The 19,427-nt window shown below is 39.9% G+C and overlaps 1 protein-coding gene across 4 annotated transcripts in view; it reads left to right on the top strand.

The window, feature by feature from the left end:
- Positions 1-19,427, top strand: part of C11H8orf34 (chromosome 11 C8orf34 homolog) — a 365,888-nt gene that overhangs the window by 321,423 nt on the left and 25,038 nt on the right. For 2 of the 4 annotated variants that reach the window (XM_038347781.1, XM_038347780.1), the window contains exon 11: positions 13,440-13,487. The exons of the other annotated variants lie outside the window; for them this stretch is intronic. In XM_038347781.1, the coding sequence (XP_038203709.1) occupies positions 13,440-13,487 (48 nt within the window). The remainder of the gene's footprint in view (positions 1-13,439; positions 13,488-19,427) is intronic. 4 annotated transcript variants of the gene reach the window in all.

Raw genomic sequence — 19,427 nt, 5'->3', positions numbered from 1 at the left:
AATGCTTACTGAATTTTTGTTTAATCTGTGTAAGCAGAAAAAAATTCTCAAACGAAAGAAAGGCTACATTGGATTGTGCCAAAGAGAATCCTGGCCCACAATCCAATTTCCATACTTGAGTCGATTTGCAGACCCTAAATCTCTTGAATGAAGGAATGACAAGGTTCCCCTGATGACGAACCCTGATAAAATAACTATAAGTTTTCCTGTGTGTCTTTCTCCAGTCCTTCCCCAGAGGGACTTAAGGTCCTTTATAAGGGTAACTGTACACTCTGAAAGAAAACAATCAGATTTTCTAGGGTCTATTTGATTCCAGTTTTGAATTGATAGTGATTCTGGGAGGCCCCAAGAAACATTGTGACCCTCCAGTTAAAGCAGGGGCTTGTGGATATCAGGTGACTAACAGAGTTTTGACTGAAGTCTACCTTACAGCAGGTCCAATGCACCCCCTAACTCATGCTCTGGTTACTTTTCCAGTCTTAGAATGTATAATTGGGATAAACATACTTATAAGTTGGCAGAATCCTCACACTGGTTCCCTGACCTATGAGATGCAGGATAGTATGTTTGGAAAGACAAAATAAATGGAAGCCTTTAGAGTTGCTTCTTCCAGGGAAAATTGGGAATAAAAACTGGTATCATATCCATGGAGGAATTGTAGAACTTAGTGCCACCATCATCGACTTGAAAGATGCAGGGATGATAGTTCCCACCACATCTCCCATTAACTCTTCTTTCAGGCCAGTGAAGAAGACAGATGGATCATGGAGAATGATCAGTGATCCTTAAAACTGTTGAGATTGGCCTTTTGTGACTTGGCATTATTGGGCTGTTTGACTAAACTGGTAATGACCTTAAGATGAGAAACCTTGTTATGCTGGTTTGAGTTTCAGACCATGCTAAATAGTTTTGTCTGAAATTGATTATCAAAAAAGTGTCCAACATTCAAAGTGTTCATCTCAATTAATATTGGAAGAATATAAAATTAAACTGCACATGCTATAAACATTATTCTTTCCCCTGGAAATATCTTTTAGACTCCAAAGCTGGCAGGGAATTTTTTTGGCTCTTCTATTTCTGTTCCTAGCTGTTTTCACAAAATGCAAACACATGAGAAAACATTGTAATGAGCCTCAATCCTCAGTCATGTTCAGTAAGACCTCAAATGAGTTTTGCTTTGAACTTGGTTCTCCAGACAGGGCATACCTTCAGGAGAACGGGAGATATCTCCTTACTCCCTGTGATGTGGTTTGGCCCTCTTCAGGGTCCCAGTGCAAGCTTTGTTCTGTACAGCACATTAAGTTCACATCAAGGCTAAGAGTTAACAAAAGCTTTTCTCCTTACAGAATGTCCCGGGTTTCATAAAGAGGCAAGAGCTTTAGCCCACGAAAGGAAAACTGTGCTGCATCAAAGAGACTCCGTGAACCGCCATTAGGTCCACAGTTGAGGCCCTGTCTCCGATTATGTTTCTTTAGGTTGTCAGATCTGGCATCATTTCGTGGTTTTGTCCTTACCGTGTTTACTCCCCTGATTACTTTGTAATTCTGTACCACTGAAACAAATCCATACCAGGTTTGGTCCTTAAATACATTCTACACTCTTTTTAAACTAAACTCACAATAAATGAGCTCATAAATGGAAGTTCAAGACCCAACCCATAGGGTCTAGACAATGGTATCTGTAGTTAGAGCCACTTCCTCCTCATCCTTCCATGCTGAATTTCATCTCTAAGTTTTACACAATATCCTTGATAACGACTGACTATAAACTACCCTGTCTGTTCTGGATGAAATTGTTCATTTGAACTTCTTCTCAGAATGTTCAGGGAACTCTCAGGCCTAACACTTCTTCTTGGTAGAAACTTTTGATAGGTTTCTTTCCCTTAGTTCTATCCATATATCTTACCCTTAGTGCAGTTTTGCTTACCTAGGATTTGGTGACCATAAAATAAAGGTAGCCAGTTTTAAATACTTGTCTCTGTGTTGTATTCAGATGTAATTTTTTCTTGCTGCTTCTTAGACATAAAACTGGATGCTCTCCCTATCTCTTGCCATCAGAAGTTCCCTGATTCTGCCATTTTGCATTATTCAAATTAGTTACAATCTGTCTTTTTATATTCTAGCCATACTCTCTGCCACTTTCTCCATTAAGTTAAAAATGTATGTTTCTTGTAATAGTCCTCATTCATTCAACAATAACCTTGGGATGAATCAGGTACCAGGCTTGGTATTCTGTGCTGTCAATGGTATGAGAGTCAGTGGGTGTCCTTCTGGGAGATAAAGACCATTTCTCTCCATATGACATGAGAAAGCCATATGGCCAAGCAGACATATCTACTCTGAGCTTCACCATGTATGTGCTAGGTACCAAGATCTTAGGGTCCTTGCCCAAATGACCCCAAGCTTTCTTTGGAGGACAGTCCTTAGTTCATAACTCCTACAACTAAACTCTAGACCTAATAAGTGAAAAAGCAGCTGCTGGAGTCTATGAAGTAGCTTTGGGTCAGGCAGGCAGGCACAGTCACTGCTTTGGGGTGCAGTGTAGAGCATTGAGAAAAGGCGCAAGGATGAGGAGTGGAGTAAGCAATTCTAATTGTTGTTGGGGTTTCTGTCCCGCCTGGTTCCCGCAGTCATTAAGTCCCAAAGAAATCACACAGAGATCTACAAACTGATTGGCCAATTAGCTCAGGCTTCTTATTAACTCTTATAACTTACATTGGCCCATTATTTTTATCTGTGTTAGCCACATGGCTCAGTACCATTTTCAGCTGCATACTCACGTCTTGCTTCTTCTGTATCTAGACAGGATTGCAGAGGAAGCTTCCCTCTTCCCAGAATTCTCTTGTTCTCATTGACCCGCCTCTACTTCCTGTCTGGTTGTCCCGCCTATACTTCCTGCCTGGCTACCGGCCAATAAGTGTTTAGTTAAAATATAATTGGCAGAATACAGACCATGGTCCCACACCATCTAACTGCTCTAGCTATTCTACAGAATGGTTCAGAATTTCAATTTCAAATATTCCAGTAATTCCAAACCTGAAGCTGCCTGTCTAAGTTTGCCTGACTCTGACTGTTAGGGCACACTTCATAAAACAAGTCTTAGCAATGTGGCCCTTGCTTAATATTTTGTCCTAGGCTTCATAATTGTCGAGGTCTGATCTTAGGAGTAGTAGAGTCTACTTTAGAAGAATACTACTCAGCTATAAAAACAAAATGAAATTAAGAAATTCACAGATAAATGGGCCTCATGATATTATAAATAATTTTTCTGAGTATTTACTAAGAAATAACCCAGACCCTAAATGACAAATTAGATGTATCAACAATTTATATTTTAATCATCAAAAATTCCAACACAGCAAATGAGAAAAATTTCTAACAATAAGTCATAAAGGTGAGAGGGGCAAGAGAGCCGTGAAACATGTAGCAGGGCCAAGTGTGAAAGGGTGGCAACACAAATGTATGGGGTCCTTGGTCTCCTCCCAAAACAAACGATGACAGACCTAAGACTTAAAGAGAATGAAATATATTGGGTGATATTGGGTGAGAGGCACACAATATCTGCAAGCAGCTTGAGGAAAGACGAAAGGTCATAGGCACAGGAAAGTAGATGGAGAGGCAAAAGTGTGACTGTCTGCCAGAGCCTGTGGGGTGTTGTCTGTCACTAGAGAACTGAGAGATTTGTAAGCAAAAATGTCTCTGTGATCGGAGACAGTATTACTGAGAATGCTTTTGCATCCTGATTCAGGCACTGTTATTTCTTGCTTCTGATCATTTGTTTCTTTCCAGTCTGAAATTCCTCATTTTATTAATTGTCTCTTTATTTAACATTAGTCAACCTTCCATTTATCCTTAAACTAAGACTTTTAAGACTTTGTTGTATTACAGAAACCTGAGAATGGTCCTCATAGACTCATATATTTGAATGCTTGGGGAGTGGCATTACGAGATGTGGCCTTGTTGGAATAGATGTGGCCATATTGGAGAAAGTGTGTCACTGGGGTTTTAAATGCTAAAGTCAGGCCCAATATCACTAACTCTTCTTGTTGTCTGCTAATCCTGATGTAGAACTTTCTGCTCCTTCTCCAGCCTCATGTCTGTCTGACAACATGCTTCCTATAATGATGACAACAGATATTAAGTAATGCAGGTATATCTAAAGTATGAAATTGATCTTTTTGCTGTTAAATGCAAAGAGAAATCAGAAATAGACATTAAAATAGCAAATACAAAAGTAGGTTTCTATGTAGATGTTTATAGAAAATTATGCTTTAAGTTCAGAGAAATGCCTGATGAGATTATGTACCTGAAATATCAACCACAATTGAAAGTGAGAACAACACATTTGAGAACACTAGAGACAGGAGCCCTTGGTGTTTTAAGAGATTTTGCACCTCATGTATCAACATTTGAGTCTTAGTTGAGGAAACTAGCCACATTGCCGTTTGGTCCTTTTGCAAGGTATAGATTAATGTGATTTGAAAAGAATACATTGTGTGTTTGGTTTGAATGATGAGGTTCACATTCAGATTTTACTGACCTCAGAGAGTTTATCCAGATACTTTGCAGATTTCAAAGTGACATCTATTGATTTTTTTAAAAGCCTAACGAAAGAGAATTTAAAGGCTTAATGATTTCAAACAGTAAAAATTCAAACTGCCAACTGGTTTTTATGAGGTCAGTGTTATAATTAGGTTAGCACAAGATTAAATTAGAACTCTGAGAATGTTCTTCACTCTTCTGGAAATATGACTGACATTTACTGCTTTCGATAGACTGAAGAATTGGGGACACAATCACAGAAACAATACCGCTAATAAGCAGAGCTTGACGATATCTCATTCTAATGCTGTAAGGGTTGCACTTGGGTCTCTCAATTCTGCCTACAAAATATAGCTTGACATCAGGAATAAATTTACATGTACTTAAAAATATAGTTTGATACGAGAAATGCATTTCTTTTGTTGTGAAATTATGTATATATACAGAAAAGTCACTTGGATCACATAGTTGTCTTAATTAGTCAACACTGAGAGAAAACCACAGAGGATAAGAACTTGGCTTTTACCAGATAACTGTGCCTCAGCAGCCGAGATCCTGCACATAACCCCAATCTCATCATAGACAAGTATGAGCCTTTTAGCACATAGCTTTCTTTCCAATGCACACACCTGTGGGCTCTTTAGCTGACCTTTGTCACCCTTAGGGGGTCAGGTATTTCTTTGCACCCTTCGCTGTAAACGCCTCTGTCCCTGGTCCAGTGTGCCTGCTAAAATGGACAGGACAGTTTGCCTGAGACATGACTGCTTTTTCCTATCTTCCCTTTGGTTTTATTTGTTTAGTTCCTTGCTTCAAGTTCTCCATTCTCCACCTACATGATCTTCGTTGCCTGTTTTTAATGTTCCCTACTTTACCTAAAATTCTGACTGTTTAAAAAGGCCTCTTTCTTAATTTTTTTAATTTTTTTAAATTTCAACTGGAGACTTATGCTGTTCCCTCCTCCCTTGGGGGAAATGTTTCAATCCAAAGAAAATAGCTGTAAAAATGCATCCGACCTCCCCATGCTGCCCATTCCCTGATCTAACAATCATCCGTGAAGGTCACCAAGGTCATCATGCCCCCAAATATGGAGCCTCTTATTTATAGCTTTGCCCACCCACTTTCGTTTTAATTGGCATTGAAGAAAATCGAAGCATTAAAGTGCTTTCCCTTCCTTGAGTAGTCACTTTTGAGAAAATAGGAACAATGGAATATTTTAAATCACTCAAAATTGAACATTCTTAATAATAGCCATTATTCTCATAATTATCACCATTCATTTTCATTTTTATTAAATGAACTCCTGAACATAACATCCAAATCTTGGAAGAGAAGTGTAAATTATTTTTATCTGAATTTAGAAATCGGTCATTTGCTCAGATGTTGATTGTGTGCTGCCCTCCTTAAAACTTTCAATTTGTTTTTATCACACACACACATGCAAAGGTTCTGCCTGCGTGTACATATGAGCATGTGATGCCACAGCAGAGAAGAGAAGAGGGGTACCAGATGCCCCGTGACTAGAGTTTCACGTGGTAACTTGTGCATCCTGGGGATTGGTCCCAAGTCCTCCGTGAGAGTACAAGTACTCTTAACCACTGTGAGTTATCGATCTCTCCAGTACCTGTTTTGTTTTTGTGCTTTTTTTTTTTTTTTTTGAGACAGGGTTTCTCTGTAGCTTTGGTGCCTGTCCTGGAACTAGCTCTTGTAGACCAGGCTGGCCTCGAACTCACAAAGATCCACCTGCTTCTGCCTCCCAAGTGCTGGGATTAAAGGCGTGCGCCACCACCGCCCGGCTGTTTTGTGCATTCGTAAAGGCAATTTGATCATGCCTAAAGTTCTTCCTACCCAGAACAGACATCTTGCTGCACTAGTAACCATTAAAATCAGAATGAATCTTTCTGTGTCCTGAGATCACCACTGTTTTTGGTTTGTGTGTTTGTTTCATTTCTTGTTTTTGTCTGTTCGGGTATCTTCTCTAGGGGATGCAGGTGTCATCTGTGGGAAAAGGTGGTATGAGATGACATCTAGAATTATGAGCACATTTTCTAGATATAACTTTCACATATGATATGAAAGAACCCTAGGAGAAACTTAGCCAGAAGCAGCATCTGTTCAAATATGGAAGCATAAAAACAACCAAGTTCAACTTATTAAATGTACCAGTGGGACTTCACCACCCCTTGAGCTGGCCAATGCGCCCTAGGTGCAGACCTTCCCACTAGTCAGAACACACAACATGGTGTTGGCCTTGAACATTAGTAGCTGCTGCCCCAGGGTTTGCTAATTTAAAAAGCGTATTTCAGTCGTCCCACCTCCTGTGAAAATGGTGCACTCTCCCTGTCTGACGAAGCAGTTGGAGAGCAGAATATCAACCTGGCCCCATCTCTACAAGGCAAACTTGTCCTAGGACGTTAATAGCCTACACACAGCCAGTAGCTGTCTGACAGCACACATACACACTACAGAGCCTGGGACCCTCCCTTGGTGCTTCTTCTTGTCCTTATTATTTTTTCTTAGGTTTGTTCTGTTGCATTTTAAACAAGATTTTTCCTTATTTCTCAGGCCGTCTCCTCATCCAGCTTCGTTAATAAGGTAATTGATTAAGTCTTCAAGACTAGGTTGGAAAGCAATCTCAGGCATGACTCTGCCTCGCGCCCTCATGGCACAGGGCAGTGACAGCAGCAGTTCCCAGCGCTTCCGCTTGCTCAGTAGCTGCTAGTGAAGGAGTGAAAGCCACGGTGTTTTTTCTTCTTAGCTTTTTCCTGTGGCAGCTTGACATTACATGTGTCAAAGAACTTCTGTTCTTGATCCTAATCCCGGTGTCTGTCTATTCTCCCATGGTAAACTTTTGATAAAGGAGGTAAGTTTTGTTCAACCATTTAGCCTGACACCTACAACTGTCTGTGACTCCCATTAAGTGCTTGATACTAAACTGGAATAAGCAATGATGACATTTTATGTTCTGCTTGGGTTTAGGAAGACCGTGGCCAATCCCATTGCCTTCCTCTTCTTCTGTGAGTGACAAATAACTCAGGAACTTCTTAAGAGGGTGCTCTGTGCTAGCATTCTTACTTAATTTTATTTGAATAGGTGAGAAACAAGAAGATGTCAGTGAAGTAGGTCATGAAACTTTCTTTGAAGGAAATTAGTACCAGAGAGACCTTCAACATGCACTGATGTAAATGGCCCCAGTGAGAGAGCCAATCTGTATTTTGTCTAATAATTAGTAAGAGATGAATAAAATGCACTTATTGAGTGAGGCAAGAGATGTATATGAGAGTTAAAATGCAAATAGAATTAAAAAGGTAAATACTAGAGTATTACTTATTACTGAGGATTTTTTTATTGTAAAAAATCAAAGACAGTGGCAAAGACCAACCTAGCCGCCCCTTCAACTTTCTCTTGTAGTGAGGGGCTGCGGGCCAGCTTCCTGCCGCCCTGCTCCTGATCGCCGGCTAGCTTATGCCCCGAAATAATAACACACAAATTGTATTCTTTTAAACACTGCCTGGCCCATTATTTTCAGCTCTTATTCACATCTTGACTAACCCATATCTAATAATCTGTGTAGCACCATGAAGTGGTGCCTTACCGTTTAGCTTCTAGCATACGTCCATCTTGGGCTGGAGCTTCATCTCGTCTGGCTTCTCTCTGAGGAGAGGCACGGCGGTCTGCCTAACTTAAGAGAGGCGTGGCATCTGACTGAGCCATCTACCTCACTTCCTTCTTCCTGTTCTGTCTACTCCACCCACCTAAGGGCCGGTCTATCAGATGGGCCAGGCAGTTTCTTTATTAATTATCCAATGAAATCATCAGATAGAAGACACACCTACATCATTTCCCCTTTTTCTGTTTAAACAAAAAAGAAAAGCTTTCACTTTAACATAGTAAAATTACATATAACAAAACAGTTATCATGCAAAAATTACAGTTACAATATTTATATCTACTTTATCTTTTATCATAACAAAGGAAAACAACTATAACTATCTATCTATTCTTCAGCTCCATCAAATACTCCAGAAGAACACAATATTACCTAAGTAAATAAGAACTATGCAATTTCCATATAACTCTAGAAATGATAGAGACATCTCGCTGCCTGGACAGTCACCCAAAGTTCTTTTGTATTGTTGGGGCATCTATCTTCGGCCTATAGGCCCACAGTATCCAGCAGAGTTTCCCATGAAGCAGGAAATTTCAAAGACAGTTCAGTCACTATCTGCTGTGTCCTGCAGAATGTCTCGCAGACTCTTTCATGAATCAGGAACCCAAAGAGATCATCTCACCTCTAGGCAAGTTCAGCAGTCCTCTCTCTGAGGGTTCTCTGTGTCCAGTTTATGCAATAGTCCAGGCAAGAGCAGTTTCTTGCCCAAATGGCTATCAAACTCCATAAGGAGCCTCTTCGATGCCCATCTTCCTCTTGAAGTAGATTGGTGCTGCCAGGAGCAGACATGTCTCATTGTCATGAAAAGTCCTAAGTTATTAAAACATTTAAGTGGAATATTCTGTAGTCTTTGAAGGATATTAGCAATGCCTATCTAACTAAAATATATCTCTATATATCTAGAAAATCTAACTAACATGACTATAAGCTTTACTATTATTGACTATCCATTAACAACCTATATACATTACATTTTTAAAATGAACTACACAATCACAATACCTTAATCAGTATCAGAAATACATATACATAAAACAAAATTGACCTTAAATTTAAATCACTAAAGCAAAATCCATATAAATGTAAATTATTCATATCTATATCATATCCCCCTTTAAATGTAAAAGAACATTTATAAACAATATTTGGGAACATGGGCGCAGTTATTTCTCTCCAAACTGCTTCCTGCTGAATGGGGGCGCTGTTAATCAGATCTTCATGGTGTAACGTGTGCCAGGTTCATCTCAGTCATCAGTTGGGTGAAGTAATTTTCTGAAGGTGTTCACTGCAACCTTTCAGGAGGACGTGGTCTATCATACCATATTGGGATATAAGCAATCCAACGGGTCTCATTTTCTGTAAAAATAAAAGAAGAATCTCTTTTCCAAAGTATCATATCCTTAGATCCAAATTCTAAAGTCAAGGTATTTTCAAGATATCTTTCTTGGATTAGTTCAGCAGCATTTGTAAACAAATATCTTTTAGCAGCTGTTGCTCCTTCCTCAGCATTCAAACAATTCAAAAAGAGCATAATAGCATACAGTATCAAGATTCTCTGTGTATTTTCCATCTTTGTGCGGCTTTATTTTAACCTCTATTTCGTTTATTTTTACTTTTATTTTTTGAGACACGTTCTCTGCATATCTTTGTCCTGGAATAACTCTTTAGACCAGGCTGTCCTTGAACTCACAGAGATCCACGTCTCTGCTTCCCAAGTGCTGGGATTAAAGGTGTCTGCTACCACACCTTGAACTCACAGAGGTCAATCCACTTCTGCCTCCCAAGTGTTGGGATTAAAGGTGTATACCACAACAAACTACTTCCATTTTCTTCGACTTTGAATTTTTCTTTTACTGTATATCTCTCTTTCTGACTACATGAGTCTTTACTTTACCAAACAATACCAGTAGGACTAAAGCCCTGACTTTGGCGGCTAGATCCAGCCCACTCCCTAGCTTTCCAGCCTCATGGCAGAGGTACCACAACTCTTTGGCGGTTCAAGGTCCCTGCCAGCAAGCAAGCTGCAACAGTGTTAAACAACAATCAGAAGCTCCATAGTCAGGACCGCCTGCTTGAAAGAGAGTTTGTCCTGGCAGTACAGACCAGAACGCCAGCATTTTAAAACAGCACAACTTTTTTCCTGCTACTGCTGACAACCGAAAAACACATGTTCAGACCCGAGAAATTGCTGCTACCAAGAAGCCATGCTTTACTCTATTCTTTCCCAAGCTTTCTCAAGCTTTCTGTGGATTCAGTTATCCACGTGGGCGCCATTCTGTAGTGAGGGGCTGCGGGCCAGCTTCCTGCCGCCCTGCTCCTGATCGCCGGCTAGCTTATGCCCCGAAATAATAACACACAAATTGTATTCTTTTAAACACTGCCTGGCCCATTATTTTCAGCTCTTATTCACATCTTGACTAACCCATATCTAATAATCTGTGTAGCACCATGAAGTGGTGCCTTACCGTTTAGCTTCTAGCATACGTCCATCTTGGGCTGGAGCTTCATCTCGTCTGGCTTCTCTCTGAGGAGAGGCACGGCGGTCTGCCTAACTTAAGAGAGGCGTGGCATCTGACTGAGCCATCTACCTCACTTCCTTCTTCCTGTTCTGTCTACTCCACCCACCTAAGGGCCGGTCTATCAGATGGGCCAGGCAGTTTCTTTATTAATTATCCAATGAAATCATCAGATAGAAGACACACCTACATCATTCTCTGTGTTTGCAATGCATTTTCTCATCCAGATTTAACACATTTCTTGCCTCAACCGTGATTATATTAGAAAGTCAAGATAAGTGAAACCATGCTTCAGGAAATATCTTCTCTTCTTTTGTTTTAAAGGCATAGTTTCGGTATACCTGCCCTTCCTCTCCTTCAGGGCCCTTTCTTCCTCTTTTTTTATTTTTATTAAAAATTTCCACCTCCTCCCCGCCTCCCATTTACCCCCTCCACCCTCCACTCCCCCTCCCTCTCCTGTCCAGAGAGCAGTAAGCCCGTGGGAAGTCCAAGTTCCTCCCCACTCCATCCAGGTCCAGGAAGGTGAGCATCCAAACAGGCCAGCCCCCGCCCCCCCCCCCCCCCCCCCCCCCGCCAAAGCCAGTATGCGTAGTAGGATCCAAATTCAGTGTCATTGTCCTTGGCTTCTCAGCAGCCCTCATTGTCTGCCATGTTCAGGGAGTCCGGTTTTATCCCATGCTTTTTCAGTCCCAGTCTAGCTGGGCTTGGTAAGCTCCAAATAGATCAACGCCACCATCTCAGTGGATGGGAACACTCCTCGCAGTTCAGACTTGCTCATCTTTTCCCTCCTTCTGCTCCTCATTTGGACCTTGGGAGCTCAGTCCGGTACACCAATGTGTGGCTCTGTCTCTATCTCCATCCATCGCCAGATGAAGGTTCCCTCACGGTCCTGACTTTCTTTCTCATGTTCTCCCTCTTTCTACTCCTCGTCAGGACTTTGGGAGCTCAGTCCGGTGCTCCAATGTGGGGTTCTGTCTCTATCTCCATCCATCGCCAGGTGAAGATTCTATGGTGATATGCAAGATATTCATCGGTATGGCTATAGGATCTGGCCTTTTCCACCTCCCTCTCCTCAGCTACCCACGGAATTAGCTGGGGGCATCTCCCTGGATACCTGGGAATCCCTCTAGGGTCAAGTCTCTTAATAATCCTAAAATGGCTCCGTTAATTAGGATATATGCTTCCCTGCTCCCATATCTACCCTTCCTATATCCCAAGCATCCTAGTCCCCCAAGCTCTCCCCATCCTCCCCTTCACGCTTTTCTCTCCCCATCTCCCCTTGCCCCCAACCTAGCCCACACCCAAGTTCCCAATTTTTGCCCGGCAAACTTGTCTACTTCGATTATCCAGGAGGATAACTATATGTTTTTCTTTGGTTTCACCTTCTTATTGTCTTCTCAAGGATCACGAATTATAGGCTCGATGTCCTTTATTTATGGCTAGAAACCGATTATGAGTGAGTACATCCCATGTTCATCTTTTTGGGTCTGGGTTACCTCACTCAGGATGGTGTTTTCTATTTCCATCCATTTGCATGCAAAATTCAAGATGTCATTGTTTTTTACTGCCGAGTAGTACTCTAATATGTATATATTCCACACTTTCTTCATCCATTCTTCCACTGAAGGGCATCTAGGTTGTTTCCAGGTTCTGGCTATTACAAATAATGCTGCTATGAACATAGTTGAACAAATGCTTTTGTAGTATGATTGGGCATCTCTTGGGTAAATTCCCAAGAGTGGAATTGCTGGGTCCTGGGGTATGTTGATCCCGAATTTCCTGAGAAACCGCCACACTGCTTTCCAAAGGGTTGCACAAGTGTGCATTCCCACCAGCAATGCATGAGTGTACCCTTTACCCCACAACCTCTCCAGCAAAGGTTATCATTCAATTTCTCAACATGTCAAATTGGCCTGAGGATGTTTTGTACTTAAACTGTACTAAGAAACAAGCAAACAAACATGCAAACCACAACAGTCCAATGAGATAACATATATGAGGAACCTTGAAAAGTCAAAAAAAAAATCTGTGACAACCATTTTAAGGCTCATTTGCAGTTATTTTCCCATCTTTAAAAATATGATGTCCTAGACTTTATCAACTCATCACAGAATTTACTTCCAAATTTTTAGAGTGCCCATGCTCTGCAGTCTAGAAATATAATTTATCCAAACCAACAGCTTGACTGATAGTTTAGAATATTTTAATTTGATGCTTTACATTTGAATGATCTCAGGCTCTCTGGTTACTAGTGTTCAGTCATAAATTAGCAAAAGACACAAGTGAAGAGACTTCACTAAGCACAGGCCACTCCAGCTGGAGGACTAAAGGGAAAGATAAATAACCAGTCATTTGTTCTCTTTCCATAGAATGGCCTTAGGTCCAGATGTTAGAGCTTCATGGAAATTTCTATCACATGGAATTAGTGGCTTCATCTAATTTTAAGAACATAGCAAGTGAATAATGAAAAACTTGATAAACATGCTTAATATTCTCTTATAATATTAAAATAAGCTTCACTGACTAGTTGTTTATTTGAACTGAAATGTGCTTATAAGATGTGTCTTTGTTTGGAAAGGAATGCTATCTTCCCCAGAGAATCTGGGGTTGTCACAGACATCATTGGCACAGCCAAGGCAGATCTCATTGTCCTCTACAATGGTGTATTGTTCTTCCTGTCTCTTTCTGATGTTTCTAACCTCTATTTTCCTCTAGGGAGAAGACTCCAGTGGAGGACACTCTTTGAAATCCTACATGGAAGAAGTGAGTTTTAGGAGGACCTCACAAATATAACATGCCATCTGTCTATCATGTGAGATGAAACACTCACCTGGGCTTTTTCCGTCCATATCCTGTTCACTGGTCATGTTTAGAAATGTACAATAAATACTGTTATCAAAATTGCTTTTGTTCCTCATTGATAGAGTGATACTTTCTATCCCAACAATGAAGGAGAAAGTCCACGAGCCTAGTACTGCCATATGTTTCCATTCACAAACATTTATTGACATCCTTGTAAATGAGAAGCATATGTTTTGTACTGGAAATGGACAAAACAGAAGAAAGAAAAAAAGAAAGACACAATCTTATAATAGGTCCGCACTCATTCATGTGACAAATGTCTGTCATGGTGCTATTTACTGTACCTATCAAAACGTAAGGCACATTCTTGGAAAATGCCTTAAATTCTTGGGTTTCTTTGTAAAGGTACTGAAGAGTGTACTGTGTCAGAGCTTTGCTCTGACTGACAGGCATTTGGAACCCCTCAGAATGTTTGCAGAGCCCCCGAGACCTGACACTCATTAAGAAAGCCCTGTCTCTGCAGAGAGCGAAGGTAGTTCAGTGATAGAACCTAATACTTGGACCGAATGCTACTTCTCAACAGGAAACTACCTGTTCCGCATGTCTTTCTAATTCAAGAGTCTATTCGAAAGACCTCAGATCTGAGCACACTATGTGGTTCTTATCAGGATGGTGCATGGGTACTGAAATTCTCACTTGTTTCCAAATATCACTAGGAGAGGAATGTGGAATGCACATTCTTTATAGATCTGCTTGTCTATCCAGAGATAATTGAAGCTTTTCAAAAAGCATGGGGAGGAGGAATGATTGGTAGGAAAGAAATAGCTAGAAAGATGTAGAGGTTCACAAGCAGCAAAATAAATGGGCAAAAAACAGTAGGATTGGAACACTAACTTTTAATTTACTGAGTTTGATTCAGAATATATTTGAACAACTGATGTTACACACAGGGAAGAAAATATATTTCCCAGAGGCCCACGAAAAGAGAACCCATTTTGGAATTTGTAGTCATGGAAGCTCTTGACCCCAGCCTCACTATTTGTTGGTAGGGCTGAACCATAGGCTTCACAGACAGGCTGGGGATGCCTCTTGCTCCAGTCTCAGGTGGTAAAAGGAGATTATGGAGGTTTGTGTGGGCTATGGGTATATACCAAGAATAGGCTTGTTAGGAGGAGTTTTGTTATTTGTGCCTTCTCATTAGAAGTGCTTTGCAAGGCTTACTGCTCAAGCACGATCACATCAACACCAGCTGGAATCTTAGAATTCACTCAGAACCAAGTACTTAGTCTTCTCTCTAAGCTTGCTAAGGTCTTCATGGGTTTATAAATACCCTAAGCTATGGAAAGCAGGTCTCTATCTAGTTCTTTACGGCATGATTTCTAGAGACTGAAATCATGCTTTGTGGGGACCCTTCCCCCGTTCTATATTCTATAAAAAGAGGAAATATTTATTAATGCGTTGAGTGTTGTGTACTCATCTGTTCTCAGTCATGCTTTGCTTGTTTATTGGAAATATAATTTTTTTTTTTAGTTTTTGGGATTCATTACTGACTGTCCGAGTGTGTTTTCAAGTATGTGTGCGTCATTCAGTGTAAATGTTACCTGTCTATCACTATGGTTTATTATTGCATGGGATTTTCATTTTATATAGGTTGATGTTTAGGTGTTAGATATTCACAAATGAATAATTATGATAACAGTTAAAATGTATAGTCTTTATTAGTGACTTATGACTTTAGAATGGTTTTTTTCAAACTTTTATGCATTTTGTTGGGGAAATATACACTCAACTTCTCCACTGGAAGCTTGTTTACAATGTGACACATCAAATGGCATTTACTTTCTTTTTCTTTTCTTGCTTATATTTTTATTTACTTTTTCTCTTTAGGTTGTAGAAGCAGCAAAAAAACAAAACAAAGAAACCAATGACAACAAAAAAACCAACAGTATTTGTGAATATTAAAAGCAGTGGAATAAAAACTGAGCTTGCAAACGTTTGCGTTTATTTAGCACATGCTAAAATGCAAGTAGACCATGCTGCTGATATCTTAATATAGTTAACATTTCTTCTTAAACTTTGAGCAGCTCAACAGATGAAAGTCTCTGTTCTTTTGTTTTGTTTCCTCTTGGTGGGATTGTTTTTTTTTTTTAATTTATTTATTTGCTTACTTGCCTAAATATAGTCATGAGCTGTAACCACATGACATTAAGCAATTGTGTTGAGATCTAAATAGAAAAGTGGAAGCAACATAATCTCCCTTAAAATTAAGCCTAAAATTATTCTATATAATAATAGTCTATATAATAATAAGCCTAATCTTATTCTACGTAGGGTATTTCTAACATATTATTTTATTCTGGCATTCAGTTTTTTTCTTTGGGTAGGGGGAAAGAATTGAGATAGGGTCTCTTTGTGCAGCCCTGGCTGTCCTGTAACTCACCATGTAGACTAGGTTGGCCTTGAACTCACAAAAATAAGCCTTCCCCCGTCTCCCAAGTGCGGGAATTAAAAAATATATACCATTAGGTTTAGCTAGCATTTGGATATTTGAGCAAATAAAGAAAATAAGATACCTTATGAGTCCGCTTTTCCAATCTCCAAAAGAGCTCTGAAACTTAAATTTAAGAAATTACACATTTTCACACAAGTCACCTGACAACTCAATGTATAAATAATTTCAAAATACAAACACTTTATCATTTGCCATCATAAGACTCAGGCTTACCCAATAAAGTGAATTAAAAAAACAATTGATCAAATTTAAATGTTCTTAAACATTTTATAAAGACACTAACATACTTAAAACATCACGCTACCTCGAGGAACAATGTGGAATAAGCACAATGTAACACCTTGAAGTGCCCTAGCGACCGATGGAGGACATGTGTAGACACAGACAGCGAGCAGCCTAAACCCTTAGGAAGCTGCAGAGAACTACAGATTCAAGTCACTCCAGATACAGCGTCTGAAACTTTAGAAAGCAATCACGACTGCACGAAGGTGGTGATGGCCAGATGACAGAATAGCAACAGCACAGGCAGCGTGAACTCACTCAGGGTGACAAGTGGCAGCTTTGCTCTCTCTAAGGGTGCCAGGAAGGAAATACAACACTGGAAGCATGGAGACTTTTCTGGCTCTTGGGCTTGGCTTGCCAAACGCGCCATCTGAACGGGAGATGGACTGATTTCCGTGCAACACAACTCTGAGTCTCCTCTTGCACCCACTCGGGCTTGCTTCTGTGACCTAGGATGTAAATGAGCTTCCAGCTATATTTCTGATGTAGAAGGCACACTTATTTTTAGAAAGTGAGTAATATACATTGTGTTCTTCAGATGTACGGACTTCGGAAAATCATATTAACTATCATGACTACCATTGTTTATTCCCTTTAGGGAACTAGACATTTGCATTATGGTTTGCCAAACAAAATCCTATTTGACCATTGATATTTGAACATTTTTCAATGACAATTTTTAAAAGCTTATATTCACAGCTCTCATAGAAATACAAGGTGAAGTCAGGACTGGGGTGATAGCTCAGTCAGTGAACTGTTTGCCTTGTAAGTACAAGGACAGTTCTATCCCTGAATCCATGTTAAAAAGCCAAACAGCTAAATGTGGTAGAGGAAGTTTGTGGCCGCCTACCTGGGGAGTCAGTGACAAGCTTGATGCCATGGACCAGCTTAGCCTACTTAGTGAAGTTCAGGTCAGAGAGAGACCTTGTTTCAGAAAGATAGTGGGTGGCACATGAGGTTGTCCTTCCCCTCTTTCCTTACACTTGTGTGCTCTCTGCATACATGTGCCCATGAACGTGTGTATGCGCGCGCACGCACGCGCGCCCCCCCCCCCCCACACACAGAGGAATGCAAGCGAAAGTTATAAAACAAATCATTTAATGAGGGAGCAGGTTAGATGTTACGACTCCTCAAAGGAGAATTCATTCACCTAAAAGGACAAATAAGGAATGTTAAAATGGCATTATAAATAGATGAAAAGTAGCAAAATAAAACCCATTTCCATAGGCTAACAGTTGATTGCATTTGCAAAGGAGGCAGTTTGCATCTGCATAGAGAAGAAGCATTTGTGGTTTTGCTATTTTCTATAGCATGTATAGTGTGAAATTGCTGATGTCAAAGGACTCAGGCATCCACAGAATCAAGAGAGTAGAAGGGAATGCTGGGGAAATGACTAATTTTCCATGGACTACAATAATCTTTCATTCCTTTCCCTGGGGGAAGAAGTCATCAAGCAGCAAACATTGCACAGGGCAGTGGCATGTTTTCCTGATGCTCAACACAGAAAAGCACACAAAACAGACTAAATTCTGAAAGAGTTTAAATTCATTTTGTTCTTTCTCTTTTTTAAACAATTTATCATATTTTCTATAATTTTGTTATGATTTTTTTTTCTTTTTTTCTCAGAACCTATTCATTAAAAAATATAGCTCACAGATTTAGTTAATTGCTTCTTTTTTTCATTGTTTCTTGCAGTTCTCAAATAATTGGGCTACTGCAGCACTATTTACAAAAAAAGAAATTAATGATTTCAGACTAATCATATGAGTTAAAGTTAGTATTATTAGCTTTGTTAACTTACCTTTAAAAATAACTTGGAGGAAATTTTACTTTAGTAGAAGTACATAATTAATTCTTTGCCACTTGAAATCATTTATGAAATATATCTGGGGCAGACTAATTTTATTTTATGTACATCATACCTTAAAATTATTGCATTTATTTATTTCATGTGTGGGTGTTGGCATGTGTGTAGAAGTCAGACGACAACTTTCATTTCTTTCTTTCCATCATGTAAGTCCTAGGGATAAAACACAGATGGTCAGACTTTCTGGCAAATGCCTTTATCCACTGAGCTAACTTACTCACTAGCCTTATGTACTCCGTGATTTATGGACCATTGTTTTAGACGGAGTCCATGACTTGAGAATTCAAATGAAACCAAAGAAGCTTGTCTGATAACAAAAAAAGGAAACATTATCAGTACATTATTTGTATGTTTGTACTCAAAGGAAAAGAAATAGTTAATTCAGAATTAAAGTGTTGCTTTTAACAAAGGACACTCCCCCTCCCCAATATACTGCACTTCTCTGGTCAGATTAACAGCATTTGGAGAATATAAAGTTCTTGCTCTGCCAGCAGATAGAAGGATCTCTTGATTCAGGACTAGTGGCTGTTCTCCATGAGATTCCTGCCCCTTGTTCCCACCACTCCTAGTCCCTGGGTATTTGCTGTCCTTATGGCATCCTTTAGAAAAAGGATGAATGGCATTCCTATGACATGCAGCCCCAAGAGCTTGCTCTTGGGAATCTGAAAACAGTTGTGCTACCCTGAGATGTAGCTTAATATCCTGCAGAAAATTTTTGAATAACATTAACAATAACATCAGCTCTTGGTTTTGAAAAAAATGTTCAGGATTTTAACTTCTTGACCCCATCACAAACAATTATAGGCAGACTGATGGGTGAGCTTCAGACATGTGGTACTCTTGCCAACACTGGGACCTTCTATTTCTAGCTCCAGCACAGGGAGAGCTAAAGAGCATCTAACAGTAATACTTGCCCAGTGTTCATGATGCTATGTCAACAGTGTGAAGTTTTTCCAAACTGCTGAGCCTTGCTCCATGTCCACTTTATACCACTTGCAACAAATGAAGATCAGTCACACGTTCAAGGCATTAGGATAGGGAGCCAATTGATGATATTGCTTCATATCTTGAACCACGGTGGGGAAAATAACAAGACTGACCTATTAATCACATTCTCTCTTTTAAGAATGGATTTTACCTGCAAAAAATGAGGTACAATGTATGATTGAAAAGTTCCTTCATTACCCTCTCCATCTCTCCAGGAAAGCACATTACTATTTTGTTCAGGATTTTGAGTTTG

Source organism: Arvicola amphibius, chromosome 11, assembly GCF_903992535.2.
Source record: "Arvicola amphibius chromosome 11, mArvAmp1.2, whole genome shotgun sequence".
Lineage (NCBI taxonomy): Eukaryota > Metazoa > Chordata > Mammalia > Rodentia > Cricetidae > Arvicola > Arvicola amphibius.
The sequence above is the reverse complement of the archived record's forward strand: the minus strand, read 5'-3'. Positions and strand labels throughout refer to the sequence as shown.